Genomic DNA, 26,577 nt, shown 5'->3' on the forward strand with positions numbered 1-26,577 from the left:
AAGGCCCGGGCAAAAGCCAATCGACATTCTCACCAAGATAAATTGGATCTCTGGGCTTAAGAGAGGAGGATGGATGGGTCCCAATATCAATTACTAGCCCTTTTTCAGCAAAAAGAGAAGGACGATGGACAGGCAGTGCGAATGAAATACAGAGGGCTCTTAGGCTGGCACAGCCCCTGCTTGTCTGTCAGATGAACTTTCTATATGGGAGGACAGGATGGGACACAGCACAGAATGAAATAAGACCAAGCAGACAGGCCCCAACAGAGATATTGAGCGTTAATGGCAACAGGAAGTCAGTCGACAGGCCAGGGAAGTAAACCACAGTCGCAGCTGACAATGAAATGAGATTTACTATGAAGGCCTGTGGTTAAAGGAAAATACACAGCCCTGCGAGGACTGCATAAAAGAGAGAACATTTCCAGCGGATTCATCCGAGGAAGGATGCAGACCAGTCAGGTGCACCAATCCCAGTGGGGCCTCTAGATTGTCAAACCTGGAGTTGAACTGGGACATTTGCACCTCCGCATTTATCACTACCAAGACATCAGCAATTATCTGTCATAGGAACTTGTGCTGGGGTCTCAATTATGTGCCTGCAAAGGCATTAGGGCCCATTACTCCAATATGAGACTCCAATAGCCCTTCTTTTGTTCACTGTACCTTAGAGACATCTTCTCCCTGGGGGGATATACGAGTGTCAGGAGAAAAAGTAAAACCAGAGCTCAGCAAATGACTAAGGAGGCCTGGCGCCGCACAATCCTGGCGCTCAGTGGCCATTGTGTATCACAGAGCTGATTCTCTGGTGGTCTACTTCAAGACTCATGTTTTATTAAATTTTTTTCCTCAGATTATCTAGAAAAAAATAGAGCATAGACAGAGAGTTTCACAGTCTTTAAATATATGTTTTGTTCCTTGAGTCAGTCAACGTCTTCCCTGCAAAGTCCGCATTTATCTGAGGTGCTGAACACCATTTTTCTGCCCAATTCCATCAAACCATGACTAAGACAAAATGAGTCATGGGCTCATCACTGCCCTCAGGTCAGACCAGGAGCAGACAACCGCCTGTATATAAAAATGGATGTAGTCTTCAAGTTTTAAAAGTCAAGCCCAAGAACTAGGATGGATCTGGCAGTCGGCCACAGGGGCGACTCCGCTGGTTCTAAAAAGAACTCTTGAATGAAGGTCTATGGGACAATGAGCCTTCTTCTCTTGATTTATAATGGCAGTAAACATTTTTCCTGAGGAGGTAATGGTCTCAATTGATAGTTTCAGGTCCTCTCCAATAGTACATTATGTCAGTTTTCTAAATTACTTTTCCATTGAGAAGAAAATAGATGGCAAAGAATGGCACATATGTTTTATTTATTTTTTAATTTAACCTTTATATAACCAGGAAAATCCCATTAGGAACATTTATCTTGCTTTTCATTAAGAAGGAGATTAAGAACCTTTTTTCCAAGGGAGTCTCAGGGAAATACTCAGTTAAAACACAAGCAAAAGTCAAATTCAAAGGTTGAAGGTTGAATTTACGAGCAGATTATGAAAAACAAGTACACGATGTGCAGTCAGCCTCAAGAACTTTCAGTTTGAGTGGGGACCAGGACGTCTTACAGCTAGTATTGTCCAGTAGGTGCCCAGTTACAGGTAAAGTCCAGCTCATGGTGCCAGTCAAATTGCAAATCTCAAAAACGGGAGTTTGTCTTGTAACCGGAAAACAACATCCTTTTTAATACAGTCTATGGAGTGGGCACGATACTAAAGTATATGCACTCATGAAACCCAAATAGCTTGCTTAAATTCAAAAAAAAGGCCAGAAATTAGGAAAAACAGACACCTCGTCCTTTCATCCTTTGTTCCTCTTCCCCTTCTTTGTCTCCTTGGTACTGCAGTGCAAAATGAGAGATGAAGCGAGTGATAGAGAAAGAGTGGGGATTCAGTGGAAGGTCCGAGGAGGAATGAAAGTGTGTGAGAGATAGAACACAAGAAAGAGCAAGAGTGGAAGAGACGACAGGATGAGAAAGTTAACGGAGGGTGATGGAGGCAGCTGAGTGAATCTCAGCAGTAAATCACCTCAGAGCCGCCCCGTTCCTATCTCCTCCCAGCCTCGCCAGGATTTTTTTCCCCCTGACCTTGTCTGCCACTGTGTCTGTGAAGAAAAGATGGGGCCAGATTATCTATGATTGGAGATGGGCATTATCTAAACACAATCTTAGAGCCAGGTCCCACTCTTCTAGTGACTGCTGTGAGACTGGAGACCACACTGATGAGAACAGAGATGATGGGTGAGCCCGCAACACCCCCTCTCCCTTTATTAACTCTGATAAGATGGTTTCAGCACTTTCTCGAAATGCCCAGTGTCCGCCATCAACATTGACTATTTCACAAAGTGTCACTCACAGTGCATTTGTCCACACTTTTCATAGTCCACTTGTTTATTAGCATCTCCATTTTGTTTTGTTTTTGTCCCTGTGGATTCTCATACAGTGCCAGCAGCATTGCAGTGCTTGCATTTGAAAGTCAGCAGCCCGGTGTGAGTCTTTTTAATATCTTGTCCGTGCCTTTTGTCTGTCTGGCTGAGGGGAGTCATTGTGAATGGGTCATGTTTGTCCTTGCCAACCTGCTGCTCTTCAGAAGGTTGACCCCGGGCGGGCAGCGGAGAGATTGACAGGACCTTATAATGTCGTGCACTGTGCTGTCATGCCCCACCCCAGCAGGTAGGGAAGAGTGAATGCTGCTGGCTGGTTCAGTCTGGCAGGCCACAGGGGAGGGACTGTCTGGAGGCACCTCACACCCACAGAGGAGCACGCTCCACTTTACATGTAAATGAAGCCAAAAGATCCCTCTGTGCCTCTGGACACGGTCATGCAACGCTCTGAATAGTCAAGAGGAACCCTGGCAGTGGTTGATATATGTGTGATGAGAAATACAGCCGAGACTGGAGACACATGGCCAGACAGAAGAATACAAGGCTCTCTATCACTTTCAAATGCAGCATATTAACCTTGTGTGAAAAGGCGTTCATTTAAATGTCTTTTTGTTTGCCTAGAAAAAACACGCAAACATTTTGGACAGAGACCACAACAGGAAATATCTTCACATGTTCCCTCAGTTGTTCTGTGTTTTTGATGCATATCAAACGATTTACAGCTCCCCCCTCGTTCCCTCGAGTAAATGGATGTGATGGCTCTGGAGATATGAGTAATGCATTTACAAACACAAAGACTGTGTTCTTTCATTGTCCCTGATGCCCTGACAATATGAATGTTTGTTCTCTTCTGAGTGTTTCATCTACTAACTCACTCACTCACTCACTATGTAGGATAACCCACTCGCATCAGATTGGGACCAGCAGTAGAAAGTAGTAATGTGGGGTTGCGCAGCATTTTCACAGGGATGGGGTCTAATTACTTCGGTTAGCTGGACAGGAACAAAACATGAGTCCGACGTAGAATGGAGCTTCTTAAGTAGGTGAATAGTGAAGTGTAAATGCTGAAAAGGAACACTTGTGGGGGTTGAGGAAAAACAGCTGTACAGAAACACACACCGTGTCTCTAGTTTTACAATGATCTCACTACATTATTTTTACACTTGCTACATTAACCTCAACACTGCATATTAACACCAAATTATACATTATTCAATTAAGTTTGAGTATTCCTCAATTCTAAAATTACACCAGAATTCAGAAAGAAAATTGACTTGCTGCACTGAACAAGGAACTGTTGTATTTCACCCAGCTCAATGGTTCAGTGTTTCTTGGATTCTGTTTCTAAGAAAAGAAAGTTACATTAATGCTAACACATATTTTATTCTAACACAAGTAACATGGAAACAACTCAGAATGTTGGTGAACTAGGAAAGTGAGCTGTGGCAACCTCCATCTGCAGCAGGAGATACAGAGTTACTTTCCTGATTACACTACTGATCATTAAATTGCTGGATAGAACCTCCATTCGTCTATCCACTGACTTTGTTAATAGCAGCACCCATGGTGTTAAGTACATCTTCAACATCACTTTTGAAATACTGTGTCGACTGAAGGCATCAACCATATGGGCATCCTATCTTTGGACCAGTTCCCGTGCTGCAAGGAATGATGGTAGCCATATTTCTGATGGTGACCCATAGTTGGCACAATGTGAGACATAGTGTACAGAACTATACGCTGCATCAGAAACGTCTTTGGAGATAAACACGTTACATTTTCTACATGTTCTTTCCTTCTCTATTTTGAGGGCAATATATAATTTTTCATGTATATAATGTGGACCCTTTTCTGTCATTCTTATCGTTCATTGCATTGCATTTGTTCAGTCATATCATTTAGTTTTTCGAACTGGCAGCTTGGAAAAGTTGTCAATCTGTTAGCTTCAATTCATTGTTCTCAGAAAATGTGCGTGTGTGTTTTCTCTGGGTTCCAGTTTCCTCCCACAGTCCAAAGACATTAAATAGGCAAGTTGGACACTCTAAATTGACCGTGAGTGTGAGAGGGGACGGTTGTTGTTGTGTGTCCCTGCGATGGACTGGCGATCTGTCCAGGGTGTACCCCTCCGATCGCCCTATATCAGCTGAGATTGGAACAGCACCCCCCGCCGTGACCCTCATGTGGAGGATACAGCGGTAGAAGATGGATGGATGGATAATATAGTGTCCAACATGTGATTATTTCTTGGATATTATATTGTTTCTCTCACATGGAAAAGTCTAATGGTCTATATCTCAAAAGCTTAGTCTAAAAGCAGATAGCACCGTTTGATTCCAGTCATGTACCCTTCATCATCTACTATATTTTCCAATGAGAAAGTAGATGAAAAATGAATAGTGTAACTGAATAATATAAGGCCATTCACAACATTTTGTAAAGCTAGTATGCAGAGTCTCTCAGGCACCAGTGCCCCCAATGTCAGGCTTTTCTAATGAGACGCACAACTTCTCTGTTGTGCTGCCTGGAACATTACTCTGCATTTGAAATGCACCCAGTGGCCTAGCAGGCATCTTTTATCGTTGGATGCAGCTGTCCATGCTTTCTGAGCACTTACTACTACTACCAAGCATCCCTGACTACTGCCAGTGGCACAAAGTAATAGAATCAAGGAAAAATACGTAAGTAAAAAGAAAAAAAGAAATATTTACCCCGATGCAGGTGAATAGAAGTTATAGTTGAAAGAGAATATTCCCATTATTGGAAAACAAAAGTAAAAAGTAGACTTCACAGCAACTAATTCCATGCCTGGAGAGAAACAGCAGGGTGAGTGGTGACTATGAAGGATAAAGAGAAAGTTACAGAGGCAGTTATAGATAGACAAAAAGAGAAAACTGCAGGAAAAGTGCACTATATATGCATATACTGCAGCCTGAAACACAAGTACCACTTTATTCCAGGGAGAGATGCATCAAACTTGACAGCATATGGCGTCTGTGCAAAATCCATTAATTTTTAATATACCGGGCACTGAAATGAAAAGGCTTCCTGAGACAAGCAATTGTCAGATGTCAGTAGTGTTTTGATAACTTTTTTTGATCTCCTTTTTTATTTGCATTTATAAAATGGGGCTGTCCACATGCCACCTCAGTTTGGACATGGCTAGAGACTGACGTGGAACCATTTTCCACTTGATTGCTCCCACCTTCAGGCAGGAGATGAAAACACTGGGGGGAAACAAAAAAGACGAGTATAATGATGGTGTGTCTGTGGGAGGAAGTAAGAGTGTATGGGCCAAAACCTGCTCCAAAACTTTGTGTCTTTAATGTGTTGTCCTGTGCACTATGACTTAAACTAAAACCAATTCAAACAGCGTAAAATAGCAGAGATCGAGATACGAAAAAAGAGGTGCGCACACACAGATTATTGAATACCCACATCCAACAGTCTGCTCAATAAGGTTTGTCATACCCTTCTGTATTCACAGTCACTTCTATAGGAAGACTCCCCCCCCCCCCCCCCCCCATATGCAAATACACAAGAAGGGACCATTCTTTTTTCCTCCACGTCCCACTTTTAATGGATAGCTCTGCGGGGTCGTGGAGTCATCTTGTACAGTGGGTGCATTACAAGATATTTATTAATATTCATAAAATGCCAATTTAATGCTAGCAAGTGGCCATAGGAGATGAGCGGGAACTTGCAAAATCCAATAAGAGCTACTTTGGAGACAGGTGCAAAGTGGACTAATTAATAGCAATCTATACTCTGGCCAGGGCTTGCAGTTGGCCAACTGAGACACTCTTAGGTCAGGCAATGAAAAGATATCAGCTCCAAATTCATTTTCTCACTGTGGCTTTCCCAAAGGAAGGCTTGGAAGTACACTCACACTTCCTTTTAATTCCTTCACTGGGGTGTAATTTATTTTTGCATTTGCCAGCACATTTGAAAAGTTCATTACCTCACTCATGGCTTGTTAATTAGCCTTGTAAAGCCGCCATTAGATCTCCTCGGGCCAGGACCGAGATGAGACTTTTGTCCCAAAACATTAACACACTGCAGGAGGCCTGTAAAAGTGCACTCTGGACATTTAAGGTGCAACAGTGACACCTCGGTGGGACAGAAAAAAAAGAAAACTGAAAGATGGAGGGGGGCCATCATGGAACATTCACATGCTGTATTGGCTGCTGCCAGTTTCACCTTTGCTGGCACACACAGGGGTCAGGCTCATTTCTCTTACAACACCTGTTCAGGGCTGACTTTATAGCGACTCAACTCATCCACTGATGTCCAATATCCAGCTTGATATCTATCCTCCTGTCAGCCTTAGCTAAATCCCAGTCGACAGTGTACCGAAAGTGGCTGACTCCGTGGCGATCTCCTCGTGGTCCTCACTCACTTTCAACCCGAAGCTCCAAAGGAGGAGGAGGTATAATGAGCAGCAGCATTGGGCTCAGCTGGTGGGTTTCACAAGTACTGCTGTGTGAGGTGTCACAACAGGAACATGAACTGACACCACAGCTACAGCACCAGCGGTAGAGACCAGACAGCATGGCCTTATTGATTATGCAGGTGCTCATTTATGTGGCCAAGTGAGTAGCGGGCACGTGTCCTATTTGAACTTCACAGCAGTGGAACAGGATTCCATGTCCCCACTGCAAAAAAGGAAGCCCTGCTGCTTTATTTTTAGAACAACTGCGTCTAATGGGGCCTGGCAGGTACAGGAGGCGTCACATCTGTCGAGGCCCAGGTGATGCTCTTGCTCCTCCCCTCCCCTCTGCTCCTCACCCGCTCCTGACTAGTCAAATGACTCACGCTAAAGATCAACAGTGTCATTTCCAATGAAATCTTCCTCCTCTTTCTGCCACTTTCCATCATTCTGGCGATGAGTTCTTGCTAGTCGCCATCTCATCCCACAACAGTGCAGAAGAGGGAATGCATAATGTAAAAGATGTTAAGGAGATGAATACTCTGTCTTGTGCTAGGCCACCAGGAAGATTAATTGGAAAAATCCGGCTTTCTGACTTGCCAAATAGTAATGGTATGGAGCCCATATATCTGAGCCTGAGTGCCCCCCTCTGATGCTTAGGAAGCAGCTACGACAGGAAGCAGTGGCGGAGATACTGGTGTAGATAGATCTGCCCTTCAAACTTAATGAAGAGCAACTCTGCAAATTTCACTCCAGCTAAATCTTGATCGGGAAATTGGGAAACGTGAGTCAGCCTAGAATTTAAAGTCGCATGAGATTTAGTCAACACATAATGCTTTTCATACTTTATTACTTTTCCTTGACCACTTACAATGACCTTAAAGATCGCAGGATGTCGTCCTTATATTTAACAGCAGTAATTCACTTATGTATTATACTTTATTATGTCCCTTAAATAGATCTCATAGCCAAGTGTTTTTTTTTTTTTTTCTATATTTGACACAAAAATATGTCATTTATTCACACTTCAAAAGTAAGCAAACCAATCAAACCTACCTACTGTGATGCCGCGTGATTCTGCGGCATTATGACTTGGCCTTGTAGCTTTCAGAGTGATGCTTTGCAATGATCAGTACTGACAATATCTGGCACTGGGTTGAAAAGGAAGTTGGTTAGGGTTACTTGGAGTACAAAAATAAATTGTGTACACCCTTTACTTTAAAAACAACACATGTAGAGTTTTTCTGCAGTCATCTACACAACAACTTCATGCAGCCAACACTGCACAATGCAAAGATTTCCCAAATTACTTGTTCACTGACTTTATCTTACCCACAAACATACATACTGAAGAAACATGAAAGCCCTAAACTTTACATGTTTATATAAAGTGCAGCATAAGGGCAAGCCAATATATACTGGCTAAGGTGATGTCAAGTTGTGTTACTTACTTCATCTTCGGAAAGACTTTGCTGACATTTTAAAACTCCATTAGATATATTCACTTCCCAGCAGCAAGCACCTCTGACACAGAGTTTACTGTTTATTTACCGTGCTTCCGACTGCATTGGTAATGAGAAAATATAACACCAATGCTCTGCATGTTCTCTCTCATCTCAGCGATTTAAGCCTCGAAACAATCCGTTTGTCAGCCTGGGCAAAAATATCGCTGCTCCCGTTCTACCTTTACCTGAAAATAATAGCTCTGAAAACATCATCAGTACCATTAATCACTGTGGCACAATCTAAAAAAAGCTCACTCTAAATGGAAACACGTCTCACCCTCATACTACCACGGGGTGGCACGCCACACAACAGTTAGATCATCATCAACAACAACAACAACAACAACAACAACAACAGTGGCAGCAGCAGGTTCAACACAGCAATCAGCTGCAAAAAAGAGGGAGAGGGTGGTGTTGAGTTGCACGGGTTCCTCTCACTTCAGCAGAACGGTGCCATCAGCTGTAGCATTTGTCTGTTCTCTCCTCCCCCACCCCCCACCCCCCCTATCCAGAAGACAGGAAGCTGTTTGTGGGAATGCTCGGCAAGCAGCAGAGCGAGGACGACGTCCGGCGGCTGTTCGAGACCTTCGGTCAGATCGAGGAGTGCACCGTCCTGCGAGGGCCTGATGGGGCCAGTAAGGGTCAGAGCCCACACTCCTCCCACTCTCCCACTTGTTGCCCTGTCTGTCCCTCTTCATTCCTACCTGTCCGTCCGTCTGTCTGTGCATGTGCCGTCTCTCCTCCCCTTTCCCCTCTTAAGATTTTTAAATAAGCTTCACCTGCCGTGCACTCATTGACATCAACTGCAACCCACTCCACTCCTCGCAGTAACTCCCCCTCCCCTTCAGCTATACAATTTTCGTTCTTCAGCACCACTTACCGTATGTGTCTCACTTGCATTTCTTTCATACCTCATTGTCACTGCGCTCCGACACCTTCTCCTGCCAACTCCCTTTTTCACACTACTTCCTTTATGTCCCTTCCCCTTTTTGTTCACACGCTTTACCGCTCACACCTTTTCTCCCTTCCTCTCCCTTCCAAACTTCTTTTACAGTTTGCCGTCTCTTCATCACAGCAGCTCATATCTCCCTGGGCTTGTTTTGAACAAATACATCATACAACACCTCGTCTTTCTGCTCACCCTCTCCTCCTCCTCCTCCTCCTCCTCTTCCTGTGATCTGAAAATGGGTGTAATCATGTTTGTTTCCCACATTCCTGTCATCCCTCCCCTGAGACACCATTGGACAATAATGGTCCCCTGTAAATAAAGCAGCCAGGTTCTGGCTTTCTGTTGCCGTCACTGGGTTTAGGAATAGCTTACACATTTATGTGCTCGTGTGCTACTTAGCATGTGGAGCGTGGTCAGATTAAAGATGGTTGTCAGAACGTGTGATACAGGTGGGCATGTGAGAGACTCTGAAATAATCTTTTGATGGATCCCATGTCTTGCATCCATATTTGGTGCGAGAAGGCCAATGATATTTCTCGAAACCTAATCATTCTTTGTCTCTGTTGACAATGATTTATTCCCCTATGTGAAGCACATGAATGTGTGAGAAGAATGTGAGGGAGGGTGAGGAAAAGGCATTGGCTGAGCCCTCCGAGTATATGAAAGAGTAACACTGGCTTTACTGAACCACACCTATCTGTGTCTGCATCTGCTCCTTTCACTGCTAATCCAGGGTGTATTGCTCTGCGTCACCCCACCGGCCCACCACCTGCCTTGCTCCCTGGCTTGTTTCCTGTTTCACTGTGACGCTCTGCCTCTCCCGCTCCTCGCCTTCCTGTCTGCTCAGATGCCTCAAGCTGACTGACGGCACATAGAACGAAATAAGGCCAGGCCAGGGCTGCTGCTGTTTCAGAGAGAAACCAGTTTCCGACTCATTCGCACTCTCACTCCTTTTCACCTTCCTCCGCCCAACTCGCAAACACCTTTTCTTGCTCCTGTCTTCACATGCCATTATTTCTTCTGTTGGTCTTTGTCTTTTTTTCTTTTTCTTTTTTTATCAGTGGCTTGATCACTCACTTTTGGGCAAATGGAAGAATCTGCAATAATGAATGCTTTCACGAGACAAAGGTCTCATACAGTACACAGATCTGGTCCTATCACGCAAGGGGCAACAGTTCTATACAGTCATTACGGGATGTTACAGCAAATTATTTTGCCAGCAATCTCACTTGGGGATGGGGTCTCTGTAATTTGAATGAGACAGACCTTGAAATTGACAGCGCTATCTGTTGCATGATAGAGGCTTTGTCCCATGTTGATGTAAATTTATGCAACTCGGAGCTTTTCAGCGCCCCCTCTTCACCCAATAAAAAGGGCCAAGAAGTTTAACATCCATCTCTCTATGCCGTCGCTCCTCAAAGTACTTTCAAAGTGCAGCGCTTGCTGCCAGAGTTGAATAGAGCCTCAAGTTGTCAGGAATAATAGAGAGATGGCTTTTAGGTCTATAATTAAGTTGTGTTACAAATGTCATCCATCCAGTGGGATGGAATTCATGCATACATATTATTACCCCGGGAATTCAAAAGGCAGCGTGGAGTCTCTCGCTTGAAAGCAATACAACCCCCCCCCCCCCCCCCCCAATACATTCTGAGCCATCAAATTCAAAAACTCAATATGTGCACTATAATTTATGAGGCTGTATCACTTTCGGTTCTTTTGAGATGTTTTGCTCGGTGTCCCTTACTTTTTTTTTTTTTTTTAATTTTAGGTCAGGAGCATCAAGGCTCGAGCGTTGTTTCTTTGAGGACATTTTATGCTCGGCATGACACGGTCATTGATGCCGTGCGCCAAAGCCCTGCAGTTTTGAATGTCTCTCTGTTTGGGTTGAGCTGCCAAGGTCAATGGGACCCTGGCACAATATCCAATAGCCTTGCCAGTTAACTAACAGCAAGTTATCTTGCTTCACAAAACCAAAAGGCTTTTGTGAGAACAAATCGCTGCTCATTATTTCCACTAAACACATTTGTTCCTTCAAATACAGAGTTGCAGTGAATTGGCACAGTCAGCTGATGTACAAATGGAGACCTTCCCTGTCTCCATCAGGAGGGCCGTCCATGTAAAGTAAAACAGTGCCAAAGTGCATCAATCAATGGCTTTTTGTTGGCTTGCCTCTGTAAATCCATACAACTTTGATGTCATTTGACAGGACAGAAAACACACGGCCTTTCCTATTCACATTTCTGCACACAGCACTTTTCAAGTACTTTATTCATTTACTGTGTGGCAGCAAAGTGGATGGGTTTAAAGGTGGAATTTGCCCTCCACTGACTGTGCACATACTGCATGTCCTTTTTGCCGGGAAATCACTAATTTGTACACCGGGGGAAGCAAAGCTTCTGAGACGTACAATAAAAGGATCGCTGTCAAAAACCATCTCCTGAGCCTACCTAGCGAGATTTGTAATTTAAATGAATCATCATGACTCCTCTGGGAATGAATAAGCCTGAATAAATGTATATGAACACACAAACCATTTCGAACAGGTATCAGCATTTCTCAAGAAACCAGGCACCGAGCCCAGGAAGGCCTGTCTGGTTCTATGACACGGGAGCGACACAATTATGAAAAAGGGGCAAAATTAATCCAAAGGTTTGTTAATTAGGCATCTCCTGACTTAACACATGAGCTACCTGAAGGCAAGGATAAGAATAGGACTGGACAAAATACATCTTGCAGTCTCCGACGACCATAAAACTTAGAGAAATAGCTCCTGTTTAAATTTAATGGCTTTTGGAAAATGACCACGTTTCGGTTCCACTGTAATACAGTTCACCAGCTTCCTCTGCTCTCACGTTGGAGTTAAGTGCCTGTCCTAACCGGCACACTGACACGCTGTTTAATCATGTGGTGAGGATATGTAAACTTCAAAAGCACAAACTGCGCAGTATTATCATAGACCTGAATCATTTTTAATATCATTTGAAATGTTAATGCGGCGACGCTCCGATACGCCGCTGTCGACACCCGATCCTTTGTCTGCAGGCCAACTTCTTATGTTGACTTTTCCTTTTGTGCAATAACTACACAACAGATTTAGGATGATTTGAATGCCCCTTGAGCAAAGCCCCGCGCCGTCTGAAATTATGTGTGTGCAAATATTCGGTTAGATGGGCAGATTATAATACTATTCTTTTGTCATCATAATCTCTTTTATGAGTGACTGCACACAAATCACAACGTGTAAATATTAAACAGATTAATAATCACAAACAAGTCAGGATAGAAGACGCCTTGGCTCCATGCTCCAAAGGGGAAGGGGGTGGAATTAGAAATGGGCAAGGGACAGAGTGTTCCACGCACCCAGTGCCTTCACTACAATTAGACTGATTTACTCAAAGTTATGCGCTGAACACACCAGTTGCAGGATATTTACAAACCAGATCACATGAAAACAAAGCTAATGAACAGTTTTTCCCCCTCATTTCAAGGCCACTTCCCTGATGTCGTTCCCCTCTGTTTCTCCCTCTTTCTTTGTTTGCAGGCTGTGCCTTTGTCAAGTTCTCCAGCCACGCAGAAGCACAGGCTGCCATCAACACCTTGCATGGTGGACAGACTATGCCTGTAAGTAATATATGCATGTAAAATGAGGTGCTATAAATGATGTGCTATAAATGAGTCAACGTTATTGTGGTAACAGTTTGGAGAAAGTTGTGTTTATGCCAGCCGGTTTTACATACAACAATAGGCAGACTTTCCAGTCTCACATACATTCTTGCTATGGCATCACACAAACAGCATCCACCACCTCGCCGCCGCCGCACACAGCTGCACACTCTGTATCTCGCGTTTCCCTCCGTATCCATTTCTGTCTCCCCCTGCTTCTAATAAGGTATTTACATTCAAAGCCTTATCAGATATTACGATTGAGCAATGCACACACATTCTTGAATGTATTAATATCTCACAGTAGAGACACGAGTGTAGTGATGGAAGTAAAACAAAGAAGAAATAATGATAAACGCATGACTTTGTATAGGTTTGTCTGTTTGATATACATTTCCTTGACTTAACAGAACATTTTGCTGAAATTTCTAGAGCTGAAACAATTATTAATCGATTACTAAATTAATATTTAATCTATTAAACTATTTTGATAGCCTTTGTCATGATTAAAACAAGATTTCCGATTGTTTAAGCTTCTTAAATGTGCATATTTTCTTCATTTCTTTGCTCTGGATAACAAAGAAATCATTAAAGGTTAATCATTTTGGTTTGTGGACAAAACAAGACATTTGAGAACATCGTCATTTCCAGACACCGATCAACATTTTTGAAGGTTTTCCGATGTTTTATGGCCCAAATGATTAATCAAGAAAATAATCGATAGATGAATCGATGATGAAAATAATCGTTAGTTGCAGCTCTAGAAATGTCTCAGAGAAGACTATATGAATAATATGATTGACTGCAGAGTGTACTGCACATTTGGATTCCTTTGATTTCTTCAAGATGGAGCTCTGAAGACCTGCAGGGCACAGTGCATGTCAACATCTGACAATTATGAGAATGGCTTGACAGATTTTGAGTATCAGATCAAAAGTGTCACCAGAAACTTTGTTTTTAGGGACATAGAGAGAGTGCTGCTTTGATTGTAAACCTTTCCTCGGAATACACGTTTGAAAGAATGAATTAACCACTTGCCATCACTACACGACTACAGATTAAAGTGAAAAGAAAAAAAGCATTGACCACTGAATATGTTCTCACATGGTGTGGACAGATAAGGGAGAAATGACTTCTCAAAGTGGACTCATCATTAACAGTGACAGTTTGGCCCCTGTTAGGGGACTTTGCTTTGTCGAAGAATATTAAACACTTTCGCAAACTTTTATCAAGGGAGGCTTAATTACTCTGACTAGAAGGGAGGTTAACAAGGATGCCAATAATATTGAAAAGCACCCTAGAGTTATGATAGATGTTCAAATTGAGGTCAGATTAATAAGCTCCCTTTTTGTTTCATCAACTGCGCCCTAATATTTCAGCCTTAAGTCTTTCATAATATTATGGGACAGTTTTAGTTTGTCCGCCTCCCATTAGCTTTAGGCTTTTCTATATTTATCCTTTATATCCTGAGAACGGGGGCTATATATACATGTTGTGCTATAAATACATGTTATAGTGCTGCTCTGCAGAACTGTAAAACAGTCAGCCCTCGGAGGCGCTTTCCTCAATTACAGACACAGAACACAAATACAGGTGGTGTAGAATCATTCATTTAAAGTGCTTTCCTGCAACGTGAACTATACTATTGTATGCACAAGGACATGTGGAAACCAGCAGCGTGATTGCGAGATGCATGAAGTATAGGATTAGTTGGTGCTGATCTCTTTAGTTGTGGGGAAAAAAAAGGACGCCTCCAAACCTATAACTCTTGTCAAATTGCAGTTAATTACAAATTGGACATACTTCATAGTCAGGGTTGAACAGGGCCACCCAAAAAGTAAGAGAAATGATGAATTACGATGTGTAATGACTGGACGTGGACACGAGCACACACTCTTTCTGGCAGACATCCGCACCTTCACACATTTCACTGATGTTCTGCAGTAAATATTTACGGATGCTTCCTGGCAGCCAGATAGTGTCCTGGCAGCCAGATGTAATTTACACATTTTTTTGATGTTGCCTCGTTTTGCATTACACTGAAGTGGCGAGGAAGGGAAGTAAGTGTCGGAGCCGGTTGGCGTTTGTGTGCAGTAGCTGAGCTCAGCACACACCAAACCTTTCGGCTTGTAAACCATGAGGGTCACATTTTCATCAGCTGGAGACCTCGAGCCCAACCGTAATCCTGCTCATCATGCACACTTTTTTGAAATTTGATCATCACTAAGACATTTCACTTGAATTCAAAGTATTTGTCGACTCAATCAATAAATGTTTACATCCAAAAGATTAACATAATTAGACTCCGGTGAGCCGTGCTGTTTGAGACTCACTCAGAACAACATTTGGCTCACAAGGACAGCGTGTGTGTGTGTGTGTGTGTGTGGGTGGGTGTCTTGCTACAGCCCAGGCACGATTCCATTATGTTGGGTCACGAAACCACCTGAGGTTCGCAGCAGATGAACTGTCCGCACAACATATGGGGCTACAAACAGACCTAGGGCGGACCACCAGCCATCCAAATGTTTATTAATAATCTATATTATCCGCATCTCTCTCCTTCTATCCCTGCACCTGTTATCGTCTTCTGCCCAAATCCAACTTCCTCTCAGATTAATAGGCAAGGTGGCCACTAGAATCCAACTAAGGCTTTGGTACCAATGAGGGATGCAGTTAATTTGGATAATATCACTGCCACATGTTGTCAACAACAGACTAACAGGAGGCAGGATTCAGAGAGTGGGTTGCACTGTTCACTGCCTGCTGCCAGCTGTGAGGTCTGGATGAACCTTGAACAAAGAACTGTCTCTCTATCCCTCTTAATGTTCTCTCTACAGCATCTGTGTTACCTGGCACACACACACACACACCATATATGTAACACCTGGGAAAGGGTTCAACGACGCTCAAAGACAAGAGACGCCACGAAATGGCACGCGCTGATGGATTGAGTCATCGCTTTAATCGATATTCCGTGTAAATTGCAGGCGATTTAAAGCGGGAACTCTCACCGCATCACAGTGTCAGGCGGCAAAGACACAGGTGGCAAAGCTTCAAAAAAAATGGGAAAGCCGACGACAGGGAGACAGCACCCAGCAAATTGCAGACATTGTCATGTTCCATGTCACAGCGTGGCTGACGGGGCCTCTGTAGCTCGCTGGTGTTGGCAGCAACAAGACCATGCATGTGTGATACAATCATTCTGGATTAATGAGAGATAAGACCGAGCCAGAGAGCACCGTCACTGCCATACACCAGTCCTCAAACACACCGCATGCAGCTATTGTAGACAACATTGGCCGGCGTGTAGCTGACACACTATATGGAGGTTTTGTTTCTTGCACACGTGAGAGTGAAACGTGCTATTTATGGACAAATATAAGTACTATGTGGAACACATTCTACATGCAGAAAATATGCAAATAGTTTTTCCCCTCTGCATCTTCACCAGTATGTGATGGGCAGCAAGACAGAGGCGGCATCATCTACTGTTACTGAGAGTTAAACAGTCACCACTGGCGGCTCAGTCAATTACCCGGCAAAACTTGTTATGGTGTATTCAATTAATTTTCGAACCGATTCCTGATGCGCACCGTTAGTCTTTAAATCTGTAGAAAACTAGAAGTTTCATTGTGTCTCTTAAACGTAGCAGCATTCGTTTGCTGAATGAGGGAAAAACGAGGTTCTCACCATGTTATTAGCTGATCATTAGTACGCTTCAGAAAACGACAGTTCCCCTTCGACGAGTATGAATATCGCTGTAAGCCTTTGCAGAGGAAGGAGGGCGAGGGCCTGTTTACCTGTTTGCAGACACTTAACGCCAGTCTTTGTATCACAGCAATGCCAAGATAAAGGAATAATGCCAGTTGACTGGCATAGTTAAATGTTAATCCCTCAATTACCGCTGTGTATTTCCCCCACATCTACACATCCATGGCCTATACAAATCCAATATAGGAGATTTTCAACAGTCAAGTGTGTCGCTGAAGAAATTTGATTAGTTTTTGAACCCGTGACAAATTCCTTAGTTGTAACTGTCAAAAGTGAAGGCTCCCTGTTGGCCCTTATCAAATTCAGCAAATTCATTTTCTCTCCAGGTATAGGAGTCATGCCGGTCGAGGTTATTATTCTGTTTGTTTGTCAGCTTGTGATTTTCTGCTACCAGTGAGGAGTGGCTCGCTTGCATCTAGTGCCTGCTGCCACCTGTTCCTTCATTACCTGGCCACATATTACCTTTTTCTTTATGTGGAGGGGAACTTTTGATCTGTGAGGGTGGCCACACTCTGAAATCTGCTTTTCTGATAAGGCCTTGGATTTCGACAGAATACATCAGCTCGAGATGTAAGAATATGGCAGCGACGATAAGATGTTTGCGTATTCATTTATTCATTATTTCAGAAGGGTCATTTTACCTTCATGTGGAATTCACAAACGCTGGTCCGACATGAGTGGCAGTATTGACAATACACACACACACACACACGTAGGCCATTGTAGTGCTTCCGTGCTGCTGCCAAGACTTTTCAGCGCAGACACTGCAGACGTGGGTTTGCTCCCGCCGCTGTCGTCTACAGCAGAACACTCTGCTGGGAGAAGCCAGACCAGACTTGCCTCACAGTCTGGCCTTGTCTGGCTCAAGTCACGGTGCAGTGAGCACAGGCAGCCTCTGGCTTTCACGGTCCTGATGCTCACAATGCATTCTTCATGAGGTATTAAATGAATATAAGAATACACAGATACACAAGGCAGAAAATGAATGTGATCTAAATGCCAGGGCCCCATGCTGTGTGCAGGCCTGAGCAACATCGCTGGAGGAACATGGTTGCTCAGTGCCAGCCTCATTAAATGCAACAGCCAAGTCCTGTCAACTGGCCCACAACGTTGAAAGGGAAGTGAAAAAGGTCAAGAGGTGGGAGGGAATGAAACAGAGGAAAAAGTGTGCCGTTACCGCCGCCACGTTGGACTATTGATTTAACTAATTGAAATGGCTCCAAGGGGGAAACTCCAGATGGGTCTCCTTTGGCCTGAGGTGGGGTGCTGACTGGCTCTGATAGGATCCCATCTGAGACACACTGTCCCTGGGGTGCATGCTGAGGCCTTCCTTCATTCCCCTGCCTCTTTTGTACAGTTATCTACAGGCAACACATTCTCCTGGTTGCGTTACTTCCACATGGGTTGGTCTAATAGGTTGCAAAAACAAAAAAAACAACACACAAACAAAAAAAACAAACATATTTTTCCACATGCATATTTGTCATTATAATATAAAAATGATAGTCAGGCAAACTGCTGTGGGTGGGACAAAGCCGAAGAAAATGATGACGGATTTTATAGTATTGAGTGTTGCTGGGAGGCAGGATAAATAAATAACTAACTAAACTATGTTTTATGAAAAGATTGCAGCAGCAGCCTTGACTAACCAAACCCCCAAAGCATCAAGACCACCCCGGCAAACTGCCCTCTCAATGACACTTTCTCTTTTCCTGTTTAAAATTTCATGAAAGGCTTATGAAAATGGGACACACTTTTTGTATGAGTTAGAATGAAAGTAAGGCTAAACTACAGGAACGCAGACTATGTTTGTTATGTTGGGGCTTAACACACAATCTCACTGCGTCACTGCAGTATTCAGCTTCACGGTGGGGGGTGGGGGGGGGGACCTTGTTTGTTTGTTTCTGTAAATGATATGTTTAGATAGCCGGGTTAGCTATCTATGTGAGAACTTTGAGTCATTTCAGTTTGCACTTACAGTATATACTTATATTTTCAGTCTTCAATCTGCAACCAAAAAGAATGGATATGAAAGAAAAAAAAAAAACCTAAACTTTTGCTTATGAATCTTATGAAGAAAAGTTGCCAGCAAAAACAGGAGTCACAAAGAAAACCTTTGAGTTTGGAAACAAAAATAAACGGTTGCAAATAAAATAAAAAGTCACCATAGTTTTATTTGTGTAAATACAGTTTTTGCTTTCAAATCCATTCGGTTTACTTTTAAAAAAACAAAATTAACTCCAAAGGAACCAGGGTGCACCACAGAAACAGGTGTATGCAGCCTCACAGGCACAGTGTGCCCTACTACAGTTTCACAGATTTCTATACTCAAAGAACATATGGAACTATTCATTAAAGCATGAATACAACCTTTTTTAAGATGAAAGATTTTATAAGAGATGGATCCAAGTTGTGATTATGGGGGCCTTCTCTCCTCATGTCTTTGCTATTATGATCTTACTAATCATAACCTAACTGCCCCCTGGCTGACTATGTCCTTCTAACCTGGTGGTGCTCCGTGCTCTTTCCCAGCATGCACAGCCTATAATTAAATAGGAGCCTGGCCTTTTTGACAGTGACTGTAGCTGTTTTCTCTGCCTGGCAGTCTCCCCCCTCTCTGTCTGTCTGTCTGTCTGTCTCTCACTCACACACACACAGTCACTCTCCCTCCCTCTTCTCCTTGCCTGGATGTCACATGAGGAAGTGACTCTGGTCTCTGTCTCTCAAATGATTTAATTGGATGCAAACTCAGGAGCATGGACATCAATATGGAACTATATCTGCCATAAGGCAGAGCCATTAGTCAATACTTCGCCGTCCACATGCCGAAGGCTTTTGTCAGACCTAATTACCCAGGATGGTATTCAGTGGAGCTTCACCAGTGGGGTGACTAGGACTCCTGAGGGATCTGCTTAGGATCACACTTCACTCCCAGTGTAGACAGTGGAGTTGGAAAGTTCACAAAAGCAAATATCACTCACTATTCCCTTCCATTTAATGCTGACAGCTAAGTGACTGCAGTAATGTGCATATTCAGCACCACTGGTTCATGTGGTTAGAAATGTCAGGAGTTGAAGGCTGAATGTTATGAACAATAAGTTTCTGTCCGACGATCAATCGCTTCACTGTCCGACGGGTCACTTGACGGGCTTCAAACCCCGGTGGCAGGCAAATTACGAAGGGCACCAGTGTGTGCAGTGTCAACTTGGACGTTGTTTGGATAGGAAATACAAGAGACACCGGTGAAACCGGATACTGGACTAAGAATCTTTGAATCTTTTATTATGTAGGCAACATTTTGTTTACCAAGTCATTGTGAGAAAGCTGCTTTCAAACACTTTTTTGTTATGGTCAGATTTATTATGTTTAATGTGTTCATATTTATGGGCACATGCTGTTAATACCTTTCATATAAAGCCGAGCAATAGTCTTGTCAGGTATGTGCCTGTCGTAATTCATTTGCCTCGACGCGGATTGAAAGTAAACATTGTTGTTGCAAAGCGAGTGTCATCAGTTTGCCTGCTTTGTTGAAACCGACAGCTCCATGCATTATATTTAAATTCCTTTTCACTTGATCGTTTGTTTATATGTATGTCTTGTTATTTCTGGACAGCAACTAAATATGAAAGCCATCACAAGAGTACAAGACTACAAAGTGAAGTATACACAACTAATCTACAAAACTACAGTTGTGTCTCTGTACCAACCTTGTGAATATACTTGTCTCTCCAGGGTGCCTCATCCAGTCTGGTGGTCAAGTTTGCAGACACGGATAAGGAGAGGACCCTGCGTAGGATGCACCAAATGGCGGGCCAGCTCGGCATCTTCAGTCCCATGACCATCCAGTTTGGGGCGTATGGCGCCTACTCTCATGCTGTAAGTCTCAGCCCGGCGGGGGAGGAGACGGTGAGCTTTAAAAAAAAAAAAAAAAAAAAACTGTTAACAAAACTGTTGTGACTTGCAGTTTGCACTCATGATCTCTCCCACTAGGCACGTGATTCACACTATTAAGCTGATGTTAAAGAGTCCACATTTACAGGAAAATGCTGCACTGCTTTTTATATTGTCTTTTTATCCCTTCATTTATCTAGGGAAGCTGCTTATCATGGACGCTCAGCACTACACTGTTTTACTTTCACACTGTTGCATGCATCCACCTTACGCTCATTTTCCATTCCCACATTTCCCGACTTGCTCTTTGTATCCAAACTGCCGCCTCTTGAAAACATGTGTTGCATACATCACTTACACATAACTCCTTTACATTTAAACAGAGGTGCGTGTCATTAACAAGAGCACACACCCCTCGCTTCTCTCCCTGTCAGCCCATCTCCATCCCCACTTCATATTCACAAGTGAAAGTCACAGCCTGAGATAGGAGTCTGTGAGGTTTTGCACTCATACAGTTGCTAATAACTCACGCTGACAGGTGAGAATCGCCCACTCACGCACAATATCTCTGCTAACTTTGCCACTGCTGCATCTTCCTCTTATACACATATTCATACGTGCATGCATTGCATATACTGTATATAGCTGTATGTAATCTCCAGCTTGCTCAACTCATCTTTGCTCACAGCCTTTATTGTGTGTCAGTATAATGAGCACAAGTGGTGTGTGAGTGGCTGGGAAGCAGCGCTGCAGGGCAACACAGACCACTCTGTTCAAGAACAAGGCATGGGCCAAGCAAACAGAGATGTGAGAGTAAACATGTTCTGGTCCTGCGGCTATTTCACCCTCCTTTCCTTTTCTGTCCTTCCCTCCATCCCTCCATTCGCCTCTCCTCCCCACTGCTCTTTAATCCTACAGCAGATGATGCAACAGCAAGCAGCCCTGATGGCAGCGACACAAGGGTCCTACCTGAACCCCATGGCAGCCATTGCTGCCGCGCAAATGCAGCAAATGGCAGCTTTCAATGTCAACGGCCTGGTGGCTACTCCCATGACACCGTCCTCAGGTATACACAAATAGGCACACGCACATTACACTTGGCATGGATGTAGGAGCAAACACACACACACACACACACACACACACACATAGGCAGAACTGCCCTCTCAGTTTCTCAATGCACTCACTTCATCATTAGCGAGAATTATAGAAACAGTAGTAATATGTCTACTGAAGGCCTTTCTACTTTTGCCCTTGTTACATTTTTTAAGATCTAGGCTCCATATTTAAGACTGGAGAAGACAAAGACCTGTTTCAAATGAAAGGAAGTGGAGCCTTGTATGGAGTGATAGGAGAAGATGTACAGCATTCCTTGACACTCATTGGCAGCCACATTATAGTCGCTCCCTCTCTTCCTCTCTCTCATTATCTCCCTCGGTCTGTCTGTCTGTTCTCTCACTCTGTGTCTTAATGACAGTGTGTGTTTTCTGGGAACACAGCCAATCCGATGACTTTGGATGCAGAGTCCTTGGCTTATACAATGTAAGAGCAAAGATTTGCGGGAGATAATCCCGGGCCCCAGTCTGATCTATCTTTTTGGTCCTTGTCATGAGGAGCTGTGAAGGTTCGACACTAAGTAGGCAGGCTGCCTGAGGGCAGGGTCATCGCAAATGTATTAAATAAAAGAGGCTTGGTGCTGTTCCTGGCATCTGTAATCCACAGGGCCTACATAGACGTTGTAATGCCCATCAAACATAATCCTACAAGACCTAAATGCCCTTCACCTGGATTAGAAAAATGATGAAAACCCATCAGTACACAAAGGGGCAATGACAAAAAGTGACAGTCTTCACTACAGGTTGAATGGTAAACAGAAGAGGCATAGGCTTCTGCACCTTCTCTAAATAGGTCAATTGTATACATGTATTTTTTTTAATTTTGAAATTGCAGTCCTGTAAAGAAAAACATTTAAGCATAAAGAACTGTTCGGACATCCCCCCCCCTATTGTAACCTCATACCTAAATTAGATTGGTACCTTGACTGATTTTTGTACCTGAACCTTTAGTCCTGGTTGAGTTGGTACCAATTTGTACAAACACTGGCCCTCCATTGTGGGTCAAAAAGCTCAGAACTTGTACTCGGGAGGACCCATTATTTGCCTGTTGTGCAGCACTACATTTATGAGAAAATGTCTCCGTATTAAAAATAAACCCCACTTGTTCTCACATTGTTAAGGATTTATCACATGAACCAAGCGCCCCGCCGTTTCCATAACGACTTTGTAACTATTCGCAGGCACCAGCACACCCCCAGGCATCTCTGCTACAGCTGTGCCCAGCATAGCCACCCCAATCGGGGTCAATGGATTCAGTGCACTTCCACCTCAAAGCAACGGGCAGCCCACCTCAGAGCCCATCTACACCAATGGTATTCATCCATACCCAGGTGAGCCAATCAAGGTTAACATAACATAACCTGGCATGTATTTGTAACATCTACTGTCATGAGACGGGTGCTCTGACCCTGACACTCCTTACGACTCGCTGCTTGTATGAATGCTTGATTATTCCAGTGTTGCACTCGATAGGAATAAGAACATCTCTGAATCGCCAAAGTATGAGCTCCACATGTCTGCGGCGGCAAACCGAAACATAGGGCATGCTTCTCGAGGTTGACAGGAGACCTCTCGACGTCACACTCTCGTGGTGACATCTATTTCTGAATGGAACTGAAGCTTTTTAAGGCCCGAGGGTCAATCAGCAGCATCTTTGGCAGATTTTCTGAGCAGCCAGCTCCAGTATCATGATGAATCCATCAGTTCATCCATCAGTCCATTACGGCTAATTTGATGTGTCTCCGCCTGTCCTCAGCTTCTTAATGTTGTCTGGGACTGAGTCCTGAAGAAATGACAGACACGCACTTCTCATCCTGCATTATGCAAAGGCGGCGGCAATTGTAATGAACTACAAAGTGGTTTGTTAGGCACATTGTTAATATTTGATGCAAACATCTGGGGCAAACAAGCATTTTGAAGAACTGAGAGATATGACATGCCACATTTCTCCCACTCACTGTGCAATCCCAGCCCCCCTGACGGTTTGTGACTGATAAAGTCCATTTCTGTCTCGCTGACACACTTCTCTGTTTACAGTATCTTTCTTTGTGTCTGTCCTGACCATTCTCTGCCCTTTTATTTATGTTTGTCCCCGTCTCCCCACTTTTGCTGTCTCTCTTCTCATCTCTCTGCAGCACAGAGTCCAACAGTGACTGACCCTCTCCAACAGGCTTATGCTGGTGTCCAGCACTATGCAGGTGATCTGTCTACCCTACCTCTTCTCCTCTCTGTCTCTCTCTCCCCCTCCATCTGTCCCATTCCCTCCGCCCTCTCCCTTTTCCACTCGTCATACCAGCAGACACTATGGCAGGTAGAGATAGCCGGACAACCAGCCAATTTCCCCCTGGATTAGGTTGCTTTACATTAGGATTGTGAAAGGATTTCCAGTGGACTTGATTATATGCCCACACAAAAAGTCTTAACTCTAAAAGTACATCATGAGCTCAGGATCTGAACCTGCCATATCCTCCAACATGAGGAATGACATAGACCTCTCAGGCGACTGCATTACACCTCGTATAAGGTGTTATTACCAAGGTGTAAGTCTCCCTCTCTTCCTTTGTGTGTCTGCTCGGTTGATCTGTCCTCCACTCCCTCTTTGTGTGGTGCTCCGCCAGCTAATTGAACCCCAAACTCCCCGTCGTGATGCATTTTATTGATATGTTGTATTGAGGATGCCAATGACCAAAATGGAAGTGAAATGATTTCAGTTTTGTGTTGTATCAAATATGAAAATGGGGGAAAAATGAAAAATTCCCTTTTGGTTCTCCCTTTGTAACAGCAGCCTACCCCGCCGCCTATGCGCCAATCAGCCAAGCGTTCCCCCAGCAACCAACCATCATTCCCCAGCAACAGAGGGAAGGTAAGAGCGAGCAAGCGCGCCCACCCAAGATAAAAGGTGATAATTGCCATGTTCCATTCTAATGTAGCTGCACTGCTTTGAATTAGCGAGGGAAGGAAAAAGCTGGCTGGGGAAAATGAGAGAAAAAGGCTTCCCATTTAAAGAGAAGAACATTAGCAGTGAGATGGAAAGTTACTCTGTCATTATTCAAAAACTGCACTAATTCAAACTCGCAGCGTTGGACTGCTTAATCAGTCCATTACAATGTGTTTAAGTGGTTATAAATATTCATCAGATTAATTAGCTGCATGCATAATCATTTATTACCACTCCTGGTCTGGTATTCATTCATGTGCCACAGCATCAGATGTAATAAATCCATAGGTTATACAGTGATTATAAATCACACTTTTGTCACACATTTGTCCGTATCAATTATTCATCTATATGATTGTACGAGACAGTGCAGAGTGGCATGAATATTTAGAATAGCAACGGAGAAGTCGGGTGTTTTACAACAATGCCGGGAGAGAAAGTTTGATAGTGACAGCGCGGGACAAGAGTCGTAGTGACGGAAGTGCATAAATTCAGTGCAGCGACACGTAAACGTTGCCACTTTACACACATAAATGTATTTGTTACGTTCATCCCATCTCTCACTTCATACGGTTGGAACATTTGAATCATTAGAAAATCTGACAAGTGTCTCGCGCACACGCAGAGAGGAGAGAGAGAGAGTGTGTCTTTACTCTGCTCTTTGCAAATGTGTCTTTCACACTTCAGCTAAGAGCATTAGGCAGAACAGTGACATGTCAGTGCTATACGGCAGCGCAAACATCAATACGGCATATATTATAACCCAGCAGCAAAGCGGTATTGTCGGATGCTTGTGGAGAAACTAAATACGCCTCAACTTTGAATCAATAAAGCGAATTCATTTGTTGAACAGGAAAAAAGTATCAAGGATTTTCCTGCGTTGAAGTTTTAAAAGGTGTCTGCCCTGTGAAGTTCAGTGCCATCGAACAATGCTGACGGGAAAGCAGTTCACTCTCCGTTTACTGCGCTATTTTCTCTCTGCAATTGTGAGTGTCCAAATCATTTCACAAATGAGTTCGTAGCGGCAAGAAAAAAAAGTGGTCATTAGTCTGTAACTGTCACGATAATGTTATAACCTATTGCACTATTAATACTGCAGAAGAAATTACCTGTTACACTCATATTGGCTGCGGACGGCGTAACAAAGAATCCAAAGCTGATGCAGCTGAGCGGCTTCTTTTCACCGCTACGTTGAAACCTGGCACTCACATTAAATGATGCAACCAACTTCCAACACCTCCGTTAGAAAACTCACAGCACAATTTGCCTCAAGTCTTTAGCCACAAGCAGAGACGAGGAGCAGAAGTCGAGCCGCGCTCACTCGCATCGAATTCCACGTGCGTTAATTTTCAGACCAGTAGTATTCAACCCCTGCCGATGTTACTTCAAGTTTCATCACTTTAGGCAATTTATAAGACTGCGCTACTCCCTCCCTCTGGAGCACGAAAGGGCTACATATAAGCAGTGCTTTGATGACCACTAAACAGCCATGTATTTTTAATAGTTACTGCTGTAAACTAATAACAACAACAACAACATCGTAACAATAAAGTGTGTGTGTGCATGTGACTCGTACCAAACTTAAATCCTAAGCTGTGTGGATAACTATGCAATCATTATGTGTCCGTGGGTAAGTAGTAGATATACAATCTAAGCAGTGTGCACAAAAATGTGTGTGTGTGTGTGTGTGTGTGTGTGTATTCCATTTCAATGTAATATAAAATAAACATAAAGCATGTTTGAAACCAGCCTTAGTCTCATCTCATCATGCAATCACCAGCCAGCCTGCACACATGCTGTCCACGAGTCCGTCACAACTGGCTCCATGTCTGTCTCTCTCTCTCTCTGTCTGTCTGCCTGCCTGCCTGTCCATGGCTCCATTTCTCTTTCT

At 43.6% G+C, this 26,577-nt stretch overlaps 1 protein-coding gene across 7 annotated transcripts in view; it reads left to right on the forward strand.

Annotated features, from left to right (window-relative positions):
- Positions 1-26,577, forward strand: part of celf6 (CUGBP Elav-like family member 6) — a 125,876-nt gene that overhangs the window by 81,949 nt on the left and 17,350 nt on the right. For 2 of the 7 annotated variants that reach the window (XR_009240223.1, XM_058628712.1), the window contains exons 4-10: positions 8,872-9,000; positions 12,850-12,929; positions 20,475-20,648; positions 21,552-21,699; positions 22,930-23,079; positions 23,884-23,946; positions 24,531-24,611. Coding sequence is in view for 6 of the 7 variants with exons in the window: in XM_058628712.1 (XP_058484695.1) it covers positions 8,872-9,000; positions 12,850-12,929; positions 20,475-20,648; positions 21,552-21,699; positions 22,930-23,079; positions 23,884-23,946; positions 24,531-24,611 (825 nt within the window). In the remaining variant the exon portion in view is untranslated. The remainder of the gene's footprint in view (positions 1-8,871; positions 9,001-12,849; positions 12,930-20,474; positions 20,649-21,551; positions 21,700-22,929; positions 23,080-23,883; positions 23,947-24,530; positions 24,612-26,577) is intronic. The other 5 variants (XM_058628713.1, XM_058628714.1, XM_058628715.1 and 2 more) reach the window with 5 other exon arrangements.

The sequence above is a fragment of the Solea solea genome, chromosome 5 (genome assembly GCF_958295425.1).
Source record: "Solea solea chromosome 5, fSolSol10.1, whole genome shotgun sequence".
Classification (NCBI taxonomy): Eukaryota; Metazoa; Chordata; class Actinopteri; order Pleuronectiformes; family Soleidae; genus Solea; species Solea solea.